The sequence below is a fragment of the Rhinopithecus roxellana genome, chromosome 16 (genome assembly GCF_007565055.1).
Source record: "Rhinopithecus roxellana isolate Shanxi Qingling chromosome 16, ASM756505v1, whole genome shotgun sequence".
Lineage (NCBI taxonomy): Eukaryota > Metazoa > Chordata > Mammalia > Primates > Cercopithecidae > Rhinopithecus > Rhinopithecus roxellana.
This window is the reverse complement of record NC_044564.1, coordinates 23,281,989-23,306,212: the sequence shown is the minus strand read 5'-3', so window position 1 is coordinate 23,306,212 and position 24,224 is coordinate 23,281,989. Positions and strand designations below refer to the sequence as shown.

General features: G+C 52.4%; 2 protein-coding genes across 7 annotated transcripts in view; one reads left to right on the top strand and one right to left on the bottom strand.

The window, feature by feature from the left end:
* Positions 1-7,872: 7,872 nt before the first annotated feature.
* Positions 7,873-12,984, top strand: TESK1 (testis associated actin remodelling kinase 1). 2 transcript variants are annotated; one of them, XM_030919158.1, is made up of 10 exons: positions 7,873-8,781; positions 8,927-9,048; positions 9,188-9,236; positions 9,792-9,938; positions 10,282-10,364; positions 10,537-10,627; positions 10,883-10,966; positions 11,112-11,201; positions 11,347-11,461; positions 11,813-12,984. In XM_030919158.1, exons 1-10 carry the CDS (start codon positions 8,563-8,565, stop codon positions 12,691-12,693), a joined length of 1,881 nt encoding a protein of 626 aa, XP_030775018.1. In that variant the 5' UTR covers positions 7,873-8,562; the 3' UTR covers positions 12,694-12,984. The 2 variants fall into 2 exon arrangements, with proteins under 2 accessions (XP_030775018.1, XP_030775019.1); XM_030919159.1 differs by lacking the exons at positions 7,873-8,781; positions 8,927-9,048; positions 9,188-9,236; positions 10,282-10,364 and having other exon boundaries at positions 9,799-9,938; positions 11,813-12,969.
* The window catches only part of CD72 (CD72 molecule), a 32,987-nt gene continuing 21,666 nt past the window's right edge, over positions 12,904-24,224 (bottom strand). Inside the window, exons 2-10 of one of the 5 annotated variants that reach the window (XM_010376374.2) lie at positions 21,440-21,655; positions 21,244-21,339; positions 20,396-20,467; positions 19,813-19,902; positions 19,172-19,507; positions 15,791-15,936; positions 14,735-14,850; positions 13,556-13,710; positions 12,904-13,263 (exon numbers count right to left, since the gene is read on the bottom strand). In XM_010376374.2, the coding sequence (XP_010374676.1) occupies positions 13,578-13,710; positions 14,735-14,850; positions 15,791-15,936; positions 19,172-19,507; positions 19,813-19,902; positions 20,396-20,467; positions 21,244-21,339; positions 21,440-21,521 (1,071 nt within the window). In that variant the 5' untranslated portion in view covers positions 21,522-21,655 and the 3' untranslated portion in view covers positions 12,904-13,263; positions 13,556-13,577. Of the gene's footprint in view, positions 13,264-13,555; positions 13,711-14,734; positions 14,851-15,790; positions 15,937-19,171; positions 19,903-20,395; positions 20,468-21,231; positions 21,340-21,439; positions 21,656-24,224 lie in introns of all 5 variants that reach the window. The other 4 variants (XM_010376368.2, XM_030919161.1, XM_030919160.1 and 1 more) reach the window with 4 other exon arrangements.

The window sequence follows — 24,224 nt, the reverse complement described above, 5'->3', positions numbered from 1 at the left end:
CAGCCTGGACAACAGAGCGAGACCCTATCTCAAAAAGAGAAGAAAAAGAGAAAATGAGTAAGCCACTGAATATAGGAATCTAGAGTTCAGAGGAAAGGTTTGGGCAAGGGAGAGAAAATGGAAGTCCTCAGCAAGTAGATAGCATTTAAGGCCTTAGAGTTAATGAAATGACCCACAGTGTGTATGTAGAGGGAGAAGAGGTCCAATGACAGAGCCCTGTGTATTCCACTGTTTAGAGGTCGGGAAGCTGAAGAAGAACCGGCAAAAGAGACCTGGGAGAAGGAGCCAGTGAAATATGAGGAGAATCAAGAAACCAAATGAAGAAAGTGATTCAAGATATGGTATTATGTTTTCATAGAAAATGACCTTAGGAGACACTGCTAATGATTTTGAAATGAAGATGACACCCTCGACGTTTTTTTTTTTTTTTTTTTTTTTTTTTTTTTTTTAGGTGGAGTCTTGCTCTGTCTCCCAGGCTGGAGTGCATTGGCACAATCTTGGCTCACTGCAACCTCGGGCTCCCGGGCTCAAGCAATTCCCTGCCTCAGCCTCCGGAGTAACCGGGATTACAGGCGTGAGCCACCACGCCCAGCCTCAACATATTTTCAAATGATACAATAAGATTTATATTACAGGCCAGGTGCGGTGACTCACACCTGTAATCCCAACACTTTGGCAGGCTGAGACGGGCAGATCACGAGGTCAGGAGTTTGAGACCAGCCTGGCCAACATAGTGAAACTCCATCTCCACTAAATGTACAAAAATTAGCCAGGCACAGTGGCGCATGCCTGTAGTCCCAGCTACTTGGGAGGCTGAGGCAGGAGAATCACTTGAACCCAGGAGGCAGAGGTTGTGGTGAGCCAAGATCGTGCCACTGCATTCCAGCCTGGGCAACAGAGCAAGACTCCGTCTCAAAAAGAAAAAAACTATATTGTATTATTACTATTATATATTATACCTAGCCTATATTAGAGAGAACTAATAGGACAAAATGTTAACAATTGTTGGATTTAGATGAATGACATACAGGTGTTCACTATGCATTCCTTCAACTTCTCTGCATGTTTGACTGTTTTCATAATAAAGAGATTAGGGTGATTGTTTTTGAGGGTTTGAGACAGGGTCTTGCTCTGTCGCCTGGGCTGGAGTGCAGTGGCACCATTATGGCTTACTGCAGCTTCAACCTCTTGGGCTCAAGGAATCCTCCTACCCCAGCCTCCCATGTAGCTGGGACCACAGGCATGCACCACAACTCCTAATTTTTTGATGTTTTGTAGACATGGGGACCTCACTTCATTGCCCAGCTTTGTCTCAAACTCCTGGGCTCAAGTGATCCTCCTGCCTCAGCCTCCCAAAGTGCTGGGATTACAGGCATGAGCCACCATGCCCAACCTGGGGATACTATTTTGAGAATAATGAGTAATAAACCACATTCATTTAACTGTTTTTAAGGTCAATAACTTTATATTCCTCTAATACCAGGTTGTGGTATCCAAACACCATTTCCCACTAAAAAAGACCATGAATCGCTGGGGGAAAAAAAAAAAAAGTAGCTGATACCAGCTCTGGTCTAGATATGCACAAAATGAGCCCAGAACATTTTATATTAAATCGCAAGAAAACTGGAAATTTATGTCAGAAGGACTCAGGAACTAACTTGAATAAGTTCCCACTGGCCAAAACTGTCCTATTTTGGCCAGTGGGAACAAAATAGTGATGGCAGCAGCAGGCTGTCTGCAGTGGCTGCTGCCATCACACCAGCTACAGCAGAGAGGTATGGCCAGGGCTGCACATTCCATGGAGCCAACAGGAGCTAGGGACAAGAGGAGTCCTTGTCCCTTCCAAGTTGGGGTGGGAGCTCCCTGGGTGCCGCTACAGCCGCCCAAGCCACGGCTGTGGACCCGGGCATACCTGTACTTTCAGGGCAGGGAGCAGGCAGGAGCCCCGCCCTCCCAGGTGTAGTTATAGCCACTCAAAGAGTGGTTGCAGACTCAGGAAGCCCTGTCCTCTTGGGGCCCTAGAGGGCCTCACGGACTCAGAAATTCCTGCTCCCATTGCCTGGCTTCTCCCTGCTGTTGATGCCTACTCCAATCTCAGAGCAAAGTCAGAGCAGAGCCTGGGCCCTGTCACAGCCTAGCCGAGTGTGCACATACTCGGGGCAGAGCTGACACACCAGTCCCCTGCTGCTTCATTCCCCTACAGATTTTGGGTGCCAATGAGCATAGGAGGGAAGCCAACTGGGGTCTGAAGGCAGCTCAGCACTGGCCTGCAGGCACCTCTTGGCACCTACAGCCTGGGCACCATGAATGGCAGCAGGAGGCAGACAGGCTCCTGGGTGGATGGGGCAGGTCCCTGGTAAGGCCCCACTTTCATGCCAGGGAGGGCCTGAGGCTGGGGACCGGGCTGCCCATCCCACTATGGGAGTGGGAACTTGTGGTGACCATTCCAGGCCCACCCATGGCTGCCCATGGACCAACTGGCATGCACTTCCTCCCCTCTAAGGCCCATAAAAGCCCAGGCTCTGAGCAGATGTCAGGACAATCAGCTACCCAATCAGCAGAGAGGAGCTACCCACACCAAGGCCTCCTCTCTGTGAGAGCTGCAGATGTTGGCACAACCAGCTGCAGAGAGGAGCAACCAACTTTCGGGCCTCCTCTCTGCTGAGAGCTGCAGAGACTACGGGATGACATGCCTGCAGAGAGAAGCCACCCACTCTAGGGCCTCCCCTCTGCTGAGAGCTGCACAGATGACAGGACAACCAGCTGCAGAGAGGAGCTACCCTCCCTGCTGATAGCTGAACACTTGTCAGGACAACTTGCCTAGCAGAGAGGAGCTATCCTCTCTGCTAGGAGCTGAACACTCCTCAGGACAACCTTGCTAGGGAAAGGAGCTGCCCCCTGCAGGTTTCCTTTGAGCTGTTCTATTGCTCAATAAAGCTACTGTTTGTCTTGCTCACCCTTCACTTGTCTGCATACCTCATTCTTCCTGTCTCAGGACAAGAACTCAGGACCCACCAAATGGTGAGGTTAAAAGAGCTGTAACACAAACAGGGGTGAGACATGACCCTTGCTTGCCATGTTGTGGGTGAAGGCAAGAAGAGCTGCAGCCCTTCGGGGAGCCTAGCCCTGGGAGCTCCCCAAGCCAGGGCTGTGACTCCCTCTTTGAGGCCCCGCTGTTCCTGGCATCTCCAAGCTTCCAGGCACCAATATGTTCCCCAGTGCCAGCTGTGGAAGCTGCTTGCCATGTGCCTGGTCCAGCCGCAGGCTTGCAGGGAGCTGGTGCCATGCTGGCACCTGGAACTGCCAGCCCCACTGCAGCACCTGGAATGTCTGACCATGCACAGTGGCTGGACCCAATGCTCACTCACATACCCCTAACTGTTCCATGCCTGTCTCACCCTTGGCAGGCATGGGACCCAGGCTGGTAGCATGAGCGAAGCATAGGCTGCCAGGCTGGGTGGGCGAAACGAGCCCAGAGGGCCTGAGCAAAACTGGGGCAAAGGCACCACCAGCCACAGAAGTTTCGGGCCAGAAAAAGGACACCCCAAAGATCCCCTAATAACGGGACAAGCATCAAAAATGATAACTGGGCACGGTGGCTTACACCTGTAATCCCAGAACTTTGGGAGGCCAAGGCAGGCGGATCACCTGAGGTCAGGAGTGTGAGACCAGCCTGGCCAACATGGTGAAATTCTGTCTCTACTAAAAATACAAAAATCAGCCGGGCGTGGTGGCAGGTGTCTGTAATCCCAACTACTCAGGAAGCTGAGGCAGGGGAATTGCTTGAACCTGGGAAGTGGAGGTTGCAGTGAGCCGAGATCACACCGCTGCACTCTAGCCTGGGTGACAGAACAAGACTCCATCTAAATAAATAGATAAATAAATAAATAAATAACTGGGCTGGGTGCAGTTGCTCATGTCTGTAATCCCAGCACCTTGGGAGGCCAAGGCAGGAGGATCACTTGAGGCCAGGAGTTTGAGACCAGCCTGGGCAACATGGTGAGACCCTGTCTCTACAAAAAAATTAAAAAGTAGCCTGCTGTGATGGCACATGCTTATAGTCCTAGTTACTTGGAAGGATGAGATGAGAGAATCACTTGAGCCCAGGAGGTCAAGGTTGCAGTGAGCTTTGTGCTGCTGCACTCCAGCCTGAAAAAAGAGACCCTGTCTCTAAAAGAAAAAAAAGATAACTAGCAATAATTGAGTACATCACATATGTGTTAAATTATGAGTTCATAATGGTACTTAAGAAAAACCTCACTGGTCAACTTTGGAAGATGCTGGGGAACCAACTCACTACTTTGAAAGCTGGTAAAATAAGTGAGAAACAATCAAGTATTTATTCTGCCTTTCCTAGGAAATGTATCTCTGTGTAACAAATAGTTAATGTGGAAAAGTTTCTCCTTATAGAAGTATTCTACCTAATACTTCTATAGGAATTCATTCAAAGAAGGAATGGATAATATTATTTTCTAGCCTTTTATTTGAGACAGGGTCTTGCTATGATGCCCAGGATGGACTCGAACTCCTGGGCTCAAGTAACTCTCTTGGCTCAACTTTCCAAGTAGTTGGGACTACAGTCATGTGCCACCATGCCCAGCTTTAACTCCTCTATTAATGAACCTAGACCAGTGGTTCTTAATCAGGGTCAATTTTGTCCCCCAGAGGACAACTAGCAATGTCTAGACACATTTTTCTATTGTTATAGTTGGGAGGAGGTGCTACTGGCATCCATTAGGTAGAGGCCAGGGATGCTGCTAAACATCCTACAATGCACAGGACAGCCCCCTACAATCAAGAATTTTCCAGTCCAAAATATCAATAGTGCCACGGCTGAGAAACAAATATCAGTTATTAATATCACAAAAAGACCACCATTGTATACCTCCAGATAGAAGTGCTAAAACCACCTACAAATTAGTTTTGCCAAAATAAATCTAAATTTGATTAAGTTACCAATTTATATCAAATACAGAGGATGGAGGAACATGCTAAATTACAACAGAAATCAAGACTCTAAGAAACCCTACAGGACAAATGAACTAGTTTAAAACAAATAGTAAGAAAAAAAGACGGAGAGTAAGCATAGATCTGCAAAGACTTAACATGGCTGGGTGTGGTGGCTCACACCTATACTCCCAGCACTTTGGGAAGCCAAGGCAGATGGAATGCTTGAGCCCAGGAGTTGAGACCAGCCTGGGCAACGTGGCAAACTCCATCTCTACAAAAATACAAAAATTAGACAGGTGTGGTGGTGCCCACCTGTAGTCCCAGCTACTCAGAAGGCTGAGACAGAAGAATTGCTTGAGCCTCGGAGGTGGAGGTTGCTGTGAGCCGAGATCAACCCACCGCACTCCATCCTGGGTGATAGAGCCAGACCCTGTCTCACAAAAAAAAAAAAAAAAAAAAAAAAAGGAGAGAGAGAGAGACAGACAGACATATCACCTGTAAAGTACAGGCCTAATTTAGATTTTGATTCAAATAAACAATTTTTAAAAATCAAACGTAAGACAGTGGGGGAAATGTAAACAACTGGATGCTTGATGATATGAAGGAACTATCGTTATTTTTTGGTGTGACAATACTGTGATTTGGTTTTAAACAAGAATCCTTATCATTTAGAGATAATGTACTGAAAAGTTTACAGGATGAAATGATATATCGGAAATATACACAAATATGGAGTGAGGAAGAGGGCACGGGTATAGATGAAACAAGATTGGCCATGAATTGCTCATTGGAGAATCACTGGTATAGAAGGGTAAATGAAAGTGATACTTTCACCTAGGCCAGGTCAAATATGACAACAGTACAACTGAGGCAAAGGCAAGTCAATTTTGCACTATGGGTTTCCAACAAAATGGTCTTACTAATCCAACATAAATAAACATTCATTATTCTATTCTGCGTGTATGTGTTAAGACATTTTCCATCATAAAAAGTTTGAAAAACAACAACAAAAGGTTTTTTTTGAGACAGAGTCCCGCTCTTGTCGCCTAGACTGGAGTGTAATGGTGCGATCTTGGCTCACTGCAATCTCCGCCTCCCGGGTTCAGGCGATTCACCTGCCTCAGACTCCCGAGTAGCTGGGATTACAGGTGCCCGCCACCTCGTCACGCTAATTTTTTGGTATTTTTAGTAGAGACGGGGTTTCACCATGTTGGCCAGGCTGGTCTCATCTTCTCCTGATTGAACCACAGACACAGCCTCCTTCCTAATCAGTCTTGGCCAGGCTGGTCTCATCCTCTCCTGATTGAACCACAGTCACAGCCTCCTTCCTAATCAGTCTCCCTGCCTCCATACAACCACCGCAATCATCTTTCCAAAATAGGCATCTGGCTCTTTGGCTTGGAATTACCATTACTATTACAGTAATTCTCAAACATGATAAAGGGCCAGAACCCAGTACCGGTTAAAAGATCTATAATATTACTTAAACAAAATGAGGCATAAATTCCTAGTGTTTACAGATGTCATACAACAATAGAAAGCAAATTCACAAATAGTTGTAGATGTTAACATTAAATATGATGAATGAGCGTGTGCTGAGACCAAACGCCTCCAGAAAAAAGAACAGGATGCACGTGCCCTGGCAATTCTGTGAGGCTGGCCTGCCTCCACCGGCTGTGGAAGGATTGCGAACGTCTCCCCTCCTCTCGCTCCAAACTTGTGCAATACCTTCCCTTGTACGGCGCACCAAGACAGCATCTGGCCTTCTCTTGACTCTAAGGCATCATGTATCATTTATGACCGTCTTTATTCTTTTCTCAGTAGCCCTCGACAAGTGAGTAGTACTTCTTGGCTCCAACTCTCATAAACGTGTAACCAGACACCATTGGAAGACGGTAACCCCACGCGATACGGACTGTGCTTGTATTAATTTTCTTTTAAGGTTACTACAGAAATATTAATACAGTACTTGAGAATTCCTGAAGGACGCAGTCTCGCTTCCTCAGCTTGCTCAGCCGGCCTCCGCACCCGATACCGCAGCTTTCACTCCCGCCGCCCACCGTTCCGCCGCTAGGGGGCAGGCGGCTCAACGACGCCCATTTAAACTGTTTGCCCTGGAGTGGCCCGCCGGGATCGCGTGTCACCACCCAACCCTGGCGATGATTGGCTATTTTGCCGAGGCCGGAGGCGGAGCCAGCGGCAGAACCGGAAGTGTCTGGTACGGCAAGTGCACAGAGTCCTCAGACTGCGTGCGCACCCAGGCACCGCGCCGACTTAAAGAGGCCAGTTGCAGCCCCTCCTCCGGCCTGAGGGGACAGACCGTGTTCCTACGTGGAGGGCGGAACCCTCACACTGAGGAGGGCTGGGTCACACTGAGGGGAGGAGTCACCTTGAGAGGAGGGGTCACAATGACTAGTGGAGTCACTTGGAGATGGGATCTCACTGCGTGGGAGGAACACAGAGCAAGGGGGTGCAGCACTGAGGGGTTCTGACACACACTGACGGTGGCAGTGCCACATTGGGGAAAAGTGCCCCCGAAAGGGAGGTGTCTCCGAGGGAAAGCGTTCTTTGAGGGGGTGGGATCTTGCGGAAGGAGGGGTTTCCCTGCAGGTGGTGGCTTCTCTCTTAGAGTCGTTTGGACAAAGTAGTAAGAGGGAGGTCCCGGCTGGGTAGTCACAGGGCAGAGGACCTGAACTCTCCTTTATTGGGAGGCGGCAGGATGAAGTGAGGAGGAGTCGGGGCTAAGCTGGGTATGGGCCGGCCAAAGGCTCCCTATAGCCCCGAGGTATCACAAGGTAGAAGGTGTTAGGGAGGCCAGAGGTTCAAGGTGTCGGAGTCGAAGAGACCTGGGAAATGGACAGGCTGGGCCGGGGCGCAGGCCAGGAAGGTGGACAGGTTGCTGGGCTGCCTCGGATTACGACTGGGCCTGAGGGGCCTATGTTTCTGCCCCGTTGGTCCCTGGAGCCCAGGAATCCGGCAGGTTTCTGAGCCCGACCCTCAACGGACAGTCCCAGGGAGGAGAGGGGACTCCCTGGGCAGCTAAGCTTCGCATGCGCACCATCAGCCCTTAATTCCCTCCCGTTATTCAAGTTCAGGCCTGAGCTTATTTGACCCGGGCGGCCCAGGGCGTCGCGGCCGGAGAGCTGGGAGGCGGGGGTGCGCACCTGAGGGGGCGTGGCCGCTGCCGGGAGGTCGGGCTGGAAGGAGTTAAGCGGAGGCCCGGCCCAGCCCCGCCCCCGGCAGGCCGCGGAGCCTGAGCCCCGGCGGCTAAGCGGAGCAGCCGCCGCCCGCCCGCCCGCCTCCGCCCGCGGCGAGCTAGCCCGCCGGCGCCCGGGAGCGCTGCCGCCACCGTCGCCGCCACCGTCACCGCCACTGCCCGGTCCAGGCCCAAGCCCAGGCCTACGCGGAGCGGAGCGGCGCGGCGTCCACCCGGGCCCAGCTAGCCGGCGCGGCGGGGGCGGGTCCAGGATCTTCGGCTGATCTTCATTCTCAGGGCGGGAGCGGGAGTCCAGGCGCCCGGGATCGGGCTGGGCCCGCGCCCATGGCAAGCGCGGCCTGCCCGGGCCCCGGGGACCCTGCCATGTGAGGCAGGCCCGGGCTGGGGGCCCGGCCATGGCCGGGGAACGGCCCCCACTGCGGGGCCCTGGGCCCGGGCCTGGAGAGGTGCCGGGGGAGGGGCCCCCGGGGCCGGGGGGCGCGGGCGGAGGCCCGGGCCGCGGCCGCCCCTCCTCCTACCGGGCTCTCCGCAGCGCCGTGTCTAGCCTGGCCCGTGTGGACGATTTTCACTGTGCGGAGAAGATCGGGGCCGGCTTCTTCTCTGAGGTCTACAAGGTAGGACCGGCCGAGAGGGCAGAGGGGCGGGACCGAGCCTTCAACCAGAGGCTGCAACTAGGGGGCCGGGAGTGCGGGGAAGAGGGTCCAGACTCGGGCGACCCTCCCGACCTGCCCGACCCTCGCCGGCCGCCCCCGCCCCCAGGTTCGGCACCGACAGTCAGGGCAAGTCATGGTGCTGAAGATGAACAAGCTCCCCAGTAACCGGGGCAACACACTACGAGAAGTGCAACTGATGAACCGGCTCAGGCACCCCAACATCCTAAGGTTAGCGGCCCCAGTCTCTGGGCAGCTTGCTGGACGGGAGAGAAAGGGAAAGATCCAAAGATCCCACGGGAAAAGTGGAACTGAGGAGGAGCTGAGGCCCTTAACAGCCTACCCTGCTATCTTCCGCCTTCTCTTGCAGGTTCATGGGGGTCTGTGTGCACCAGGGACAGCTGCACGCTCTTACAGAGGTGAGGATAGACCAGGAAGGAGGGATCCCCACCCCCCCTTCACCCCCAAGGATAAAGGCAGTCAACAGGCCTGATGGGTCTACGGAGGACTAGTGAGAGGCAACAGGATCCTCCTCCCAGGGGAGGCTTTCCTGAACTTCCCTTTAGGCAAACCACATATAAAAGGCCTCGGCTGGTCTTATTCTCTGTATCCCCTAGAATAGTGCTGTCCAATAGAATTTTCTTCAGTGATGGAAATGTTCTCTATCTGTGCTGTCCTATACAGTAGCCACTAGCCACATGTGGTTAAATTTAAATTATGTTAATTGTTTAGATTTTTTTTTGTGGGTCAGCTTGATTAAATTAAAATTTTTTTAAATTATTTAAATTGTTGCACATGGCTAATGGCTACTGAGTTAAACAGGGCAACCCTAGAACATGGATGGAGGGTCCTACAGCACAATCTTACCCCTCTGACCTCTGTGATCCTCCGGAGTGTCCCCTAGCTTATAAGTGGGGGACCTAGAATACAGACTGAAGTCTGACATCCATTCCCATTCTCCTCCTATACACCAGTATATGAATGGGGGGACCTTGGAACAGCTGCTCAGCTCCCCTGAACCCCTATCCTGGCCTGTCAGGCTCCGCCTGGCCCTGGACATTGCCCGAGGCCTGCGGTACCTGCACTCCAAAGGTGTATTTCACCGGGACCTCACATCCAAGGTAGGCTAATGGGGTGGTTGGAGGCATGAAAGAGGGTTTGAGACTATTAGGTTGTAACTGGCCTGTGGACGTTGGAATGTGGATAATAGATACATTAGGATGTTGGAGTGGCAAGGCATTGGAGAATATTGGGGGACCAGGGTGAGGGGAGTGCTCAGAGGGACTGAATAGCACGCTGTGTTTGGAGTGTTGGGTGATGTTGCAATATTGAAGTGCCTTGAAAAACTGGGAGAGCAGAGAGGGTTGGGGTTATGCTAGAGTGACAGGGCTTTGGGTTATACATTGGGAGGCCAGAGAGCAGAAGGTGATGAGTGCTTGGGGATACTGTGTGTGTGTGTGTCAGAACTGTCTAGTCCGACGGGAAGATCGAGGCTTCACCGCTGTCGTGGGTGACTTCGGGCTGGCTGAAAAGATTCCTGTGTATAGGTGAGGTCAATGTCCCTGTTCTCCCCAAATCTCCCAGAGTGCCCCTATCTGATGTCCCCAGAGCCCCAGTGATGTTTCCCTTGGGGAGAGGAGGGAGTTCACCTCATCCCCTTTTCCCTGGGGGAGATGCCTGAGTAGGATGTTTCTGACCACCCTGCCCCTGCCCCTGCAGGGAGGGGGCAAGAAAGGAGCCATTGGCTGTGGTGGGCTCCCCATACTGGATGGCTCCGGAGGTGTTACGGGGTGAGCTGTATGATGAGAAGGTGAGACATCAACCCTTCAGATCCCCAAGGCCTTCCGAGACCCTTGAGGTATTCTCATAAACCCCCATCCATCCCCAAAACAACCGTACCAGATCTTCAGGAGTCCCCAAGATCCCTTTGCCCCTCACAGGCACCCTTCCAACACATGAAAACTGTCAAGATCCCCCACCCTCAACCAAATTCAGCTATATTCTGTCAAAATTCTGAATTGAAAACTATTAATTCTTCCACGACACTATTATCTCTGACCCCCAGGCTGATGTCTTTGCCTTCGGAATTGTCCTCTGTGAGCTCATCGCCCGAGTACCTGCAGACCCTGACTACCTACCACGCACAGAGGTGAATGTCTCCAGGTTTGCAAACGAACTCCAGACTAGCTGGCTCATAACCAAGGAGGACTTCCTAGAGGTTGAGGTTCTGACGGGGGAGCAGAAGGAGAACCCGAGAAAAGCTGACTTGGAGGTCCCTCCTTCTGTCCCCACAGGACTTTGGCCTGGATGTGCCTGCTTTCCGAATTCTGGTGGGGGATGACTGTCCACTGCCTTTCCTGCTTCTGGCCATCCACTGCTGCAGCGTAAGAGCCTCACAGTCCTTCCTGCCCCACCCTTCCCCCAACCATAAGCTGCCATGGCTGCCCTATGGGACCCAGGTGATGGGAGGAAACTCAGAGACCCTCTTTTGGAGCACTGAGTGAAGCCATTCCCGTCTCTACCCATCAGCTGGAACCCAGCACCCGTGCCCCCTTCACCGAAATTACCCAGCACCTGGAATGGATCCTAGAGCAGCTGCCTGAGCCAGCCCCACTCACCAGGACTCCCCTGACACACAATCAGGGTAAGTGAGCATGACCTTGACCCAGCTTAAGTCCTTTAGCCTTTCTCATCCTTAAAACTCAGAGATGACATGGAGGAGGCTAAATATATTTATTAGTTGAAAAGGCTGGCGGTCGGGCTGGGGTATGGTGGGAGGACATCTCAAAGAAGACAGTTTCCTAATGCTAAAGCTTGAGGGAGGGGAGGGGAACAAGTAAAAGGGGCCTGGAGATGACATCACCCCTTTCCAAAGCACCAGGTGAGACTCCCTTTTTCAAGCTCTAGTCCCACCAGCCTCCTAGAGAATAGTGAGGCCCTCAAGGAGCTGTGATCAAATGCTGAGGACAGTAATTCCAGACTTCTCTGTCTACAGGCTCTGTTCCAAGAGGGGGTCCCTCTGCCACGCTTCCTAGGCCAGACCCCCGGCTTTCCCGAAGCCGGTCAGACCTCTTCCTGCCCCCATCACCAGAATCACCCCCAAACTGGGGGGACAATCTGACTCGAGTCAACCCCTTCTCACTACGGGAAGACCTCAGGGGTGGCAAGATCAAGCTTTTGGACACACCCAGCAAGCCAGTCCTGCCTCTTGTGCCACCATCGCCATTCCCCTCCACTCAGCTGCCCTTGGTGACCACCCCGGAGACGCTGGTCCAGCCTGGAACACCTGCCCGCCGCTGCCGCTCACTACCTTCATCCCCTGAGCTCCCCCGCCGTATGGAGACAGCACTTCCAGGTCCTGGCCCTCCCCCCGTGGGCCCCTCGGCTGAAGAGAAGATGGAGTGCGAGGGCAGCAGCCCTGAGCCGGAACCTCCAGGACCAGCGCCCCAGCTGCCTCTGGCCGTGGCCACAGACAACTTCATCAGCACCTGTTCCTCGGCCTCCCAACCCTGGTCCCCTAGATCAGGACCTGTCCTCAATAACAATCCCCCAGCTGTGGTGGTGAACTCCCCACAAGGCTGGGCTGGGGAGCCCTGGAACCGGGCCCAGCATAGCCTGCCCCGGGCGGCAGCCCTGGAGCGGACAGAACCCTCGCCACCCCCTTCAGCTCCCCGGGAGCCTGATGAGGGGCTGCCCTGTCCTGGCTGCTGCCTCGGCCCCTTCAGCTTTGGCTTCCTGTCCATGTGCCCCCGCCCCACACCAGCTGTTGCCCGCTACCGCAACCTGAACTGTGAGGCGGGCAGTCTCCTCTGCCACCGAGGGCACCATGCCAAGCCACCCACACCCAGCCTGCAGCTGCCCGGGGCACGCTCTTAGCAGTGGAGCCTGTGGTCTCAGGCCTCCAACTTTGGCCTTCAGGACACCCTGTAAGAACAGAGCACACTTGCTGGACAGTGCCAGTTCCAGATGGGCTGACCGGCTCTTCTCCCTGTGTAGGGGAGCCCCAGCATGGACTCGAGGGATAGAGCACTTCCAGTTCGATCCCCGGCTCGTGTTCCCATGAGGATCACTGAACCAGACACAGCATTGCTGACACATGAGACTAACACGTGCAATTATTTAAAAAGATTTCAATAAAACTGCCTGGCTGGCTCCGGGCCGCCCCTATCCACTCAACCCGTACGCCCTCCTCCCCCACCCCATTCCCCCATGGGAAGTTCTTGCGGGGAGGCCAAAGTCCCTTCTAGAGGTAGCTTCACCCTTTTCCCAAGAACAGTCCAGTTTCGGGAAGAGGGAGCAGGCAGTAGGCTGGCTGGAAGTGTCAGGTGTGGATCAGCTGGGGGCTGGACACTGCCCAGAATGAGGGAACACAGGGAGGACATGGTCTGAGGACCCGCAGGCCTCAGGTTAGGAAGGAGGGGCACAGTTTCTTGTTGGCATGAGTGTCTGGAAGAGTAAAGTATCGGTAAGCTCCATGGTTGACTTAACTGAACCCTCATCCCGCTCACCCCGTCTCCCCCTCAGTTCTTGACAGCCACATCACCAGCCTCCCATAAGTTCTAGGCCTTACCTGTCCCTCTCCCTGCCCACCCCATCCTAACATAAGCAGACCAAGCAACTGGAGGCTGTGGAGGAACTTTCATCCCAGGTACAAGTTTTCCCTCAGGCCCCTGGGTCCCTGCTCTGAGTCCCTCTGCCCCTGGACTCCCCATGCCTTGGCCCCGTCCCTCACTCTTACCAGTTCAGTGTAAAGGGCTGTCCTAATTTGGAAATCTGAAAGCTGTCATCTCACAGATGAAGGGAAGAGAACTTCTACATGCCTCTGTCTCCGTTGTCCAAAACCATGACCAACCTTTTTGTAGCTTGGTACATTTTGAACTTTGAACATAAAGCCTAAAAAGTAATAAGGTAGAGCTGGGATATGCTCTGGACCCCTCCTATCCCACTCTCCCTTCTCTCCCCTTTCCCTGCATAAAACGTAAGTCCTAACTCGCTTTGCCTGCCTAAGGCCACATCTGGGCATGGTTCAGCACAGATGTCTGGAGTTCAACTAAAACAGGCTTTAGAACCAGCAGAGGGAAAAATCACTCCAGGTCATAAAGATGGGAAGGCCAGGCCGGGCGCAGTGGCTCATGCCTGTAATCCCAGCACTTGTGGGAGGCCGAGGCGGGCGGGTCACGAGGTCAGGAGATCGAGACCATTCTGGCTAACACGGTGAAACCCCATCTCTACTAAAAGTACAAAAAATTAGCCGGGCGTGGGGAGGCTGAGGCAGGAGAATGATGTGAACCCAGGAGGCGGAGCTTGCAGTGAGCCGAGATTGCACAACTGCACTCCAGCCTGGGAGACAGAGCGAGACCCCATCTCAAAAAAAAAAAAAGATGAGAAGGCCAATTAGGGAACATAAGGAGGCTGCCACCCTGTTTCAGGGTCCCTAGGGTTGATCCTCAATGGTACCCCACTGCTCCCTTGATCACAGTGAAGTGGAGCGTCAATGGTACCCCCGCTGCTCCCTTCCTTGCTTCACTGAGGCAGCTTTAGTGCCCCGAGTGGCTGCTACTGAGAAAGTACAACCTCAGTTTGGGTGGCCTTGTCAAAGGATGGAGAAATGCTGCTGTCATCAGCTGTGGAGCCTTAACTAAATCCTTAATGTCTCCCCCTAAAAGCTAGCTTAGGTCCAACCTAGTAGTTACTGAAACAGAAAAGCATGTGCCAGGGACTTCTAGGTGGAAAGAGAATGGAGAATAAGATTGCCTCAAGAAGTTATTAATCAAATAGAGGAAACAGACAAATAGGCAATTACAGTGTTGATTTATGGGAGAGTTCTGAGGGAAGCAGGTGGGGAGGAAATCTGATTACCATGTCTTTATGGAGGGGATTATGGAGTTGAAAATACCCAAAGTCCTAACAAACTTACCTAGTATGTTGTATATCATCAGTCAACTTCCCATCCTTGTTAGAGCTGAGGCCAGTCCAGTATGAATTCCCTGAATCACCATTTGGCAACAACCAATTTAAAGTGAAGTAAGAATGCTGAGGGGAGATTCAGAGAGACCAGAGATATGTGGAGAGTGATGAGAAACACGGAAGAAAATGCATGCCCTAGGGAGGCCTCGGCTTCGGCAAGGGGGCTGTATATATGACAGCTCTTTGGTAACTGGTCCCTGAATCCACCAAGTGCCACCCTGCAGATGCAGGCTCAGTGCTCAATTTGCCCTCCAGCTGAGTAAGAATCTCTGCCAGCCTTTGGAGGGGAGTCATTGTGTGTGCTGTTCTGGCCCCAAGGAACTCATCCCTACAATCCAGCCCACCAGGTGTGGGACCTCTCTGCCTGAGAAGCCACAAGAGTCAAGGAACCTGTCAAGCAGCCCAGGGAGCTGACCAGCAAGCTGAGATGAGATACAGATTAAAGTACAGGCCGGGTGCGGTGGCTCACACCTGTAATCCCAGCACTTTGGGAGGCTGAGGCAGGTGAATCACCTGAGGTCAGGAATTAGAGACCAGCCTGACCAATATGGTGAAACCCCATCTCTATTAAAAATACAAAAATTAGCTGGGCGTGGTGGTGTGTGACTGTAGTCCCAGCTACTTGGGAAACTGAGACAGGAGAATTGCTTGAACCCAGGAGGCAGAGGTTGCAGTGAGCTGAGATTACGCAATTGCACTCCAGCCTGGGTGACAGAGTGAGACTCTGTCTCAAAAAAAAAAAAAAAAAAAAAATGTAGATATGGTTCCTAAGTTTCCACTCTCATGCCAACTCTAATCAGTTAGTAGGGGCTGCCTGGACCACTGTGCTGAGAAGATGCAGAGGTTGTTTCCAAGCTCAGAGGTCAAGAGTATTGTGATTCTCAGTTTCTTCCATGGAAAAGGAATGACCACCCCAGCCATGTATGCACTGCCATTCCTGACTTGATGACATATGTCCCTTTACTGAATAGTACCCACTAAAGTCTGTGAGTAAGGATATGCTTACTGATTGTTGATAAATTTCACTGAATGTGACCAGCTTGGAAGACAGAGTTTCACAATGTTTTTGGCTCTCCTGCCAAGTTTTCGAAGTAATTGAGATGTAAAAGCAGCTTTTCTGATGCACTGTCCATCCCGTCGGACAGCAGGTGTCTAAAAAGCAGAAAGAGTGTGATAGCAGCAACAGTTGGGATGAAAGTAACTACTCAGCAATCTTTCGCTAACAATATTCTCCTAGGGCTAATCTCAGCATTTTCATGGACTTCTATGATCTTTGCAATCTTTCTTTTGCATCCCCTGGAAACACCGTACCTGTCCTTACTTAGTAAAAAGACTTTAACATTCAACAACATTCCTTCTTAGCAATCTAGGAGGTTTGTCTTAATAGGGCTAATTTTATTACCCCAATTTCTGAACAATTGCAGTCCACCCTGACACTTTACCTAACATCTCTTGGGCCCATCTCCTCCACTCCCTAAAGCACCCCCCACTGCACATCCAAGACTCCCACTCCTCCAGCACTGGCCCCCTCCTTCCCTCTCCAATTTCCTACAAGCAGAAAATGTTGGGTCCTGTTTTGCAGAAACTGAGCTCTCACCATTTCCCTCAAAATTTCTCTTCTCTGTTCTTCTTTTCCTGACTATCCATAAGAAATAAATATCCCTCTTTCTTCAACATCCTACATCCCAATCTGCACTTCTGATCCCCAGACCACCTCTCTCCATTGCTTTGTTCCATCAGTCCTACCTTCATCATTCAAAAATCATTCGCTCCCCACTAGCTCCCTCTCTTCTCTCTACATGATCTCATGGCCCCACTCTGCTACTCCCTTGAGTTACTGTCCTATGGCAACTTAAAGGAATAAAAAGAAATCCCTGCTGGGCACAACGGCTCACATATGTAATCCCAGCACTTTGGGAGGCCAAGGCAGGGTGGATCACCTGAGGTCAGGAGTTCAAGAGCAGCCTGGTCAACATGGTGAAACCCCACCTCTACTGAAAATACCAAAAAATACCCAGGCACTGTGGCGCACACCTATAATCCCAGCTACTCGGGAGGCTGAGGCAAAAGGATCGCTTGAACCCAGGAGGCAGAGATTGCAGTGAGCCGAGATCACACCACTGCACTCCAGCCTGGGAGTGCACTTCAGTCTCACAGAGTGAGACTCCACCTCAAAAAAAAAAAAAAAAAAGGCCGGGCACGGTGGCTCAAGCCTGTAATCCCAGCACTTTGGGAGGCCGAGACGGGCAGATCACGAGGTCACGAGATCGAGACCACCCTGGCTAACACGGTGAAACCCCGTCTCTACTAAAAATACAAAAAACCAGCCGGGCGAGGTGGCGGCGCCTGTAGTCCCAGCTACTCGGGAGGCTGAGGCAGGAGAATGGCGTGAACCCGGGAGGCGGAGCTTGCAGTGGGCTGAGATCTGGCCACTGCACTCCAGCCTGGGTGACAGAGCAAGACTCTGTCTCAAAAAAAAAAAAAAAAAAAAAAAAAAAGAACAGAAAAGAAAAGAAATCCATATGGCCAAATGGAAGAAGGTGAGGGGATAAGTGGAACACTGAAAGGTAGGCAGGGGTGTTGGAAGCCATGTTAAGGATTTTTTATTTTTATATTATGAGAAAGAGAAAGTCAGTGTAGGATTTTACACAGAGGAATTTTGTTCACTAGCTATATCCCAAGTGCCTGGGCACAGTGCTAGAACATATTATATGTTACGTATTCCATAACTGTTTATGTAATCAATTAACTGGAATGCTCTAGATTGGGATGACATGATCAGATTTTTGTTTGTAAAGAATTACCCTGGCTCCAATATGAAGAATGGACTGCGGGGAGAGGAGTGAGTAGGAAAAACATTTAGAAAGTTGCTGCAGCTATCCTTGCAAAAGATGAGGATGGGCAAAAATCCAAATGGATTTATAGACTTGGTGATGGAAAGTGGAGGGAATTCCTCTCAGAGTGGAAGATGAGGGCATCTGCTGAAAGTGAGGGAGAAGGAGTTATTATGGAGAGCAAGCTGACCACTGCAGAGGTTGCCAGGCAGTGCTGAGAGACTAGAGTCTCAGTGGCACTGAGCAAAATGATTCCACAATTTGTCACACCTTGGTGCTGACTGTGGGCAGTTGGGTTCATCCAGAGTTGAAATTTTGCCCATCAGGTGCACTAGAAGGATAACGGAACAAAGAAGTGAGTGAGCCATGTGTGGTGGCTCACGACTGTAATCTCAGCACTTTGGGAGGCTGAGACAGGAGGATCACTTGAGCCCAGGAGTTCGATACCAGCCAGGGAAACATAGTGAGACCTTGTCTCTATTTAAACAAACAAACAAAAAAGTGAGTAGTAAAAGTGATGGGCTCCAAACCCATGATAGGTAGGGAGAGAAGTGTGGACAGGAGACAGCTGATGGGAAGGGAGAAAAAGGGGAGTCAGCAGATTGGAGGCCTCAATGAGATCAAAAAAGTTTGGGGAAAACCTGGAGGAGTGGTGGGCAGCTGTGATCAGAGTGGAAGTCTGAAACCATCCTTTTGCCAGAAGAGCAGTTTGGGATGTAGAGGTCTAAGGTGCTGCTAAGAGAATGGGCAGCCCTGGCATGAAACTGATGGTCACAGAGGTTCAGGTTAAGGAAATGAGGGCAAGGGGTGTCTGCACATAATCTTGCTGTCTTATGCCTGGGGAGATCAACCAGATGACCCCCAAGCTAGACAGAGCCTAAACCTGATCATAGCCCAAAAACACCCCAGTCTCCTTGGGCCTGGCACCTTGCCTAGACCCTCAGCCTGTTTTGACACAGCCTTGCCTCTTTTATGTGTCTCTCTCCCCATCTGCACCTACTGGCTAGGGTCCTGCTTTCAAAATGAATGGACACCCCATCCTAGTTCCCTACACCACAATTCCAGGCTCCACCTCACTGTGAGTGCTGAAAGCCTCACTGCCTTGCCCAACCACCAGGTTGCACTCCATGTCAGTCAGTTAGTCTTACCCTTTGGGGAGATCTCAGCTATAATTAAAATTAATGAAAAGTGAGGACCCTGTCTTTAGAAAGATGTGCAAACCGCCAAGTTCACATCCAAATTTGGGGGCATTCCAGATCTTTGTCACTGATATCAACAGGAAGAAACCTTGGACAGTGTGATTTGGACTGCTGGCTGCCATCCTCCTCTACCCCACAGGATGAGCCTTGGAGCTCGGTGGGTCCCCCTAAATCCAGTATGCAGCTTGGTCCTTCTCTCTGTTGGCCAAGGCTGAACAGCTCATGTCAGCCACCACTCTGGTTCACTGCCCCTTTCCTGAACACTTCACAGGCCCCTGGGTGATAGACCCCTTCCACTAGTATCTCCTTGCTCCAATCCATCCCTCCCTTCTCCCTTCTCCCCAGAGCGGACACCTGATGAGCGGCATGTGAAGAAGGGCTTCAGTCTGTTCTCCATGTTGCTCAGTTTCTGCTCCAAGGCCCTCCTCTGTTGCTCCTCACTTTGCAAGGTCTCCTTCGTCTTCTCACTGTCTGTCTGGCAGGCCTGTAGCTGCCCTTCGGCCACCTGATGAGCCCTCTGTTCCACCTGTAGTGCTTCCTGACTCTGCGCCAGCTCTCTCCTGGACCCCTGCAAATCCTCTGCGCTCTGTCCCAGCTGCCTTATCTTGAGGTGGAGCTGTTGCCTCAGGCTGCTGTTAGTGGCTTCCAGAACCCTGTTCATCTGCTGGAGCTGCTGAGACACCTGCAGATCTGTTTGGCCACAGAGATTGGTGGATGTCTTCTCCAGCCCTGCCCTAGTGCCCTGAGACTGCAGCATCAGCCCTTTTTCTGCTTCTTGCAACTTTTTGCATCACAGGCTGAAATACAAGATTTGACTGCCTAAAGTGTAAGGAGGTACTGGATTAGGTGAGGACAATTCAGGAAGACAACAGCCCTGGCTGGAAACCAAACCCAAAGCTAAGGATGTGGTGGTAGTGACTATGAGCCCTGCTGAGGAAGGTCAGCTTTGCGGGGAAAGTTCGGTGTAAGTGGGAAGTGGGGACAGCCTTACTCACAGCGCACTCCCAGGCAGATGACAGCTATTCCTAACAGTAGGCAGGTGAGGAGCAGGCCGAGCAGGAAGTATCGCAGGCAGGCTGTGCGGCCTTAGGGGGACAGTGGGATGGATGCGGGCAGTCAGCCCCCGGAAAGAATGTAGAGACGAGGGGACAGGTCCGTGGGGGAGACCCCTGGGGAAGGCATCCCTAAGAGGAGGGCCGTGCAGAGCTGAGGGGGCAACCATGGTGGTTTCTGTTGGGTAGCGGGGTGTTTCGCAGGTAGGGGAGAGGGTGTTCCAGAATCAGAGCTGGTAAGGACTCAGGGGCGTAACCTGGGAGAAGGGGAAGGAAATATCAGACCGAGAGTGGGAGAGAAGAGAAGGGGGGCAGGAAGGCGAATTGGGACCATCCGCAGGGGGGCGGTGCACGTCGGATTCAGACGCACCCGATGTAGGTGAATGGGGCAGGGCAGCCGGGGCGGTCGGAAGGGCTGCGCCTGGACTCATCCTGGGAAGAGCTGCACCCCGCGGGGCCCAGCGCCATCCGCAGCCGGGACAGGCGCGAGCACGTGTCCCCGCCGCTGCCCCGCACACTCACTCACAGGGGAGAGTCCGCCCGACAGCTAGTGACGTCACGGCGCTCCAGGACGCAGTTGGCTGCTCCGCCTTGACCGCTGTCGAGGGGAGCATCCAGTTTGAGATGGGAAGCCCGGAGTATTGCCCCTTCTCCTCCTGTGCACCCGCTTCGCCCTCGCCACTGGGAAACTCCAGTCTGCCCCACGTTGCCCGCTAGAGTTGCCCTGGGATACCCTGTCACTCTACTGAGTTCCTCCTCTGCCAGGGACTCTCTCGGTTCCCTCCTGGGTCTCACCGTATCTTTTCCCGGGGACCCCCTCATCTCTCCTAGTTCTCCCTTTATCGCGTCCTCAGGGGCCCCTTATCTGTCGGCCCCAAACCCTCTCCCCCTTTGCTCTCATCCAACTCCCATCCCCCCTTTTCCCTCCCATGGCTCCCCATTTCCCATTAGAACTCATCCTCCACAGGGCTGCCCTATCCCTCCGCAGCCCTTATCTCCCTCACTGGGGTCTCCACCTTGTGGGAGGACTCTTTCTTCCTCCCCTGGCTCCCATTTATCCTGTTCCTATTCTTCCGTTTCCTAAGAACCGCCCTCCTCCTTTCTCCAGGGTATTGTGCTCTCAAGAATATTGTGGGCCATGGTGTGGGGGTGCACGCCTGCAATCCCAACACTTTGGGAGGCCAGGGCAGGAGGATCACTTGAGCCCAGGAGGTCGAGGCTGCAATGAGCCATGATCATGCCACTGCACTCCAGCCTGAGTGACAGAGCAAGACTCTGTCTCAACAACAACAAAAACATTGTGGACTCCCCGGCTCAAGACACAGCCCCCCAACAAACACACATCCCCCAGGCTCTCCAAACCTGCTTTGTCACCTAGTCCAGAAGAAGCCAAGCTTGAGGGTCCCCCTGGCACTGGGGGCACTTGAACATTCTCATAGGTGAGTTCCCCATCGTCGTCAGCCCCCGGGTCTGGAGAGAAGAGAAGAGGGACCAAGGTGGGAGTCGGGAATAGGATCTGTGGGGTGGGGAGTGGGGATGCAGGATCAAGGGAAGACCTCATCCCCCTTACCCTGTCCTAACCGGCTGGAGATGCTCTTCTTCAGGGGAGCCTTCACAAACCTCAGATCTGCATAGGTGATGGCCTCAGCCATGGTCCTGAGCAGCTCTGCCCCAGCTCGTCTTCCCTGTCATCCACCGTCCTCCCTTGCTCCTCTTTTCTCTGTCCCTTTACAATTAGGCTCTGTGTTCCCTCTGTGACTGCACGGTTTATCACCTGGCCCTGTGACTTCCAGTCACAAAAGAGGAAGGTGTTAGCAAGTCTCAAACAGATGGGCTCAATGAAGCAGAAGGCATCCCTGGGCCTGGGCCAGAGGGGCCACGGAGGGGACGCTGAGGTCCAGAGCACAGGGGTAGGGGCTGGGTCTGTCCCCATGTCCTCCCTGTGCTTCCTCTCCATGCATCTTAGACCCATGTGGGCCATACTGGACCCCATACTCGGTCCTCCTGGTTATCTGCCCTGATCTGCCCCGCCCTCCTCCTGGCTGCCTTGTCCACTGGGGCTTATGATGTGTAGCTGCAGCTGCACTGACCCAGATGATCTCCCCAGCTCCAGAGTGAGGCTCCATTCTCCCCATGAGACTGGGGGTTCCTGGTTTGCATCCCTCGCTCCTCATCATCCTGGGGTTTCCAGTAACTGGGGGTTCAGGAACAGGTCCGGGCCAGGGGTGAACATAAGGAACAGCCATGGCTGCAGCACCTCTGGAAAGGCATGCGGCAGCACTGCCCCCCATGCATCCTCATGGGGAGCCAGGGAGCAGGTGAGCATGGGAGCTGCAGAGGGCTTAAGAAGGACTGCAGCTTCCTAGGCAGAGGCAAGGCAGGAGCAGAGCCAGAGGCCGAGCACAGATTCTGGACCAGCAGAGGTTTTGACATTTTCTTGGTTTGGTTTTGGTTTTTCTCTTATTTTCACAGCAAAGTTCTTCCTTTAAAAAGTCCCAAAGCTGTCCCTTCACACCCAGCCCCAAGGAGAAAGGGGGCATTTGTGGTGGAAGACCCAGGGACTGCCAGGCCTTCATAGGTGTTGGGGGCCTGGCTGATGGAGGAGACAGGGAACCAGTTGGGGGAGAAGGGGGCAGCTGAGCAGGGGTGCCCAAAGGCGCTCCCTAATGATCTTTTACCAGGATGTGACCCCTAATAGGAACCCCAAAATGGCCTACATCCGGGATAGGAAGGAGCTGGAACAAGACGTAGTGTGGGGGTGGGAAGAACCGGCCCCTAGCAAAGTGACATCCGCCCCGCAGAACCCCCCTCTCCTACAGCTGTGGGGAGGAAAAAGGAAGGGGAAAAAGGTCCTCACCACATGCCAACAGCTTGGATGATTGGTGGTGTGTGGCAGGACACACACCTAGAGCTCTGCCAATAGCTCCGCCCAGCCACTCCTAGAGGAAGTGGCCACTGAGGCAAAGCTGTCACTTCAAAAATGTACCTATAGAGAGGCACATGTGTGCATGTGCGTGCATGGACACACATGTTCCCAGGACTTTGCAGTCTGTTAGGGCATCTGTGAGGTGAGCAGCTATGTCAGAGCCTGCCTGGAGGAGGAAGCCTTCTGTGGGCTGAAGGCTGCCTGCGATCACTGTTATTTTCCATGGCAGGGAATGACAGGTCATTTTCAGAAAAGTCTTCAAAGGTCATCACAAGCGATCCTACAAGTATTTCCTTTTTGAGGCTCACTGTTTCCTAAGGTGCCTCTGCAGCTGTTAACGGTCCTTGCTTGATTAAATTTTCCAACAACCCAGACCTTCCCCCAGATACAGAGAGTTGTGTGTGGTGGTGACTCCCTGGGGGCCTCAGGGGCCCTGAGAGTGAGTGGGAGGGTGTAGAGCAGCTGGTGGCAGGGGTGGGTGGGGTGGGAAGAGTCAAATACTTGAAGCTGTGGTGTACAGGGGGTGGGTGTTGGCAGTGTGTGAGTAAATCAATTGCAGGAAAATTTACAGGAGTTCCACAGACTGTAGAATGTCCCAGTTTTCAGATCCAATACACGGGTGAACATTATGTAGATGCCAGGTAAAATGCCAAAATCAAGCTTCTAGTCTGCACTCAAAAAGGCATCCATGGCGAACATAGTGAAACCCTGTCTCTACTAAAAATACAAAAAAAATTAGCCAGGTGTGGTGGCTGAAACCTGTAGTCCCAGTTAGTCAGGAGGCTGAGGCAGGAGAATCACTTGAACCAAGGAGGTGGAGGTTGCAGTGAGCCAAGATCGCACCATTGCACTCTAGCTTGGGCAACAAGAGCAAAGCTCCATCTCAAAAAAAAAAAAAAAAAGATACATGGGCTTGCTGCCTAACTTGACTGTGGAGAGGCTTAAGAAGGGGATCTCCTAGCCAGGCGTGGTGGCTCACACCTGTAATCCCAGCACTTTGGGAGGCTGAGGTGGGCAGATCACCTGAGGTCAGGAATTTGAGACCAGCCTGGCAAACATGGTGAAATCCCGTTTATATTAAAAATACAAAAATTAGCTAGGAATGGTGGCATGTGCCTGTAATTCCAGCTACTAGGGAGGCTGAGGCAGGAGAATTGCTTGAACCCGGGAGGCAGAGGCTGCAGTGAGCCGAGATTGTGCCCAGCCTGGGCTACAGAGTGGGACTCCGTCTCCAAAAAAAAAAAAAAAGAAGAAGGGGATCCCCAGATGGAACTGTACACCCCATTGTCTTGAATGTCTTAACTAGGCTTGTTCTATATTTTTCTCCTCTTTAGCTCTTTTGGTGATGGTTACATATCTTTTCATCATAGGCCACATTTGCTTCTATCTTAGACCAGCTTGTAGCCTTCCTTTGTGAACACAGTAAGAG

Coding starts and splice junctions, on each gene's coding strand:
- TESK1 (XM_030919158.1), top strand. CDS start 8,563: ATGGCCGGGGAACGGCCCCCACTGCGGGGCCCTGGGCCCGGGCCTGGA. Junction 9,049..9,187: donor AGGCACCCCAACATCCTAAG/GTTAGCGGCCCC, acceptor CTTCTCTTGCAG/GTTCATGGGGGTCTGTGTGC. Junction 11,462..11,812: donor TCCCCTGACACACAATCAGG/GTAAGTGAGCAT, acceptor CTCTGTCTACAG/GCTCTGTTCCAAGAGGGGGT.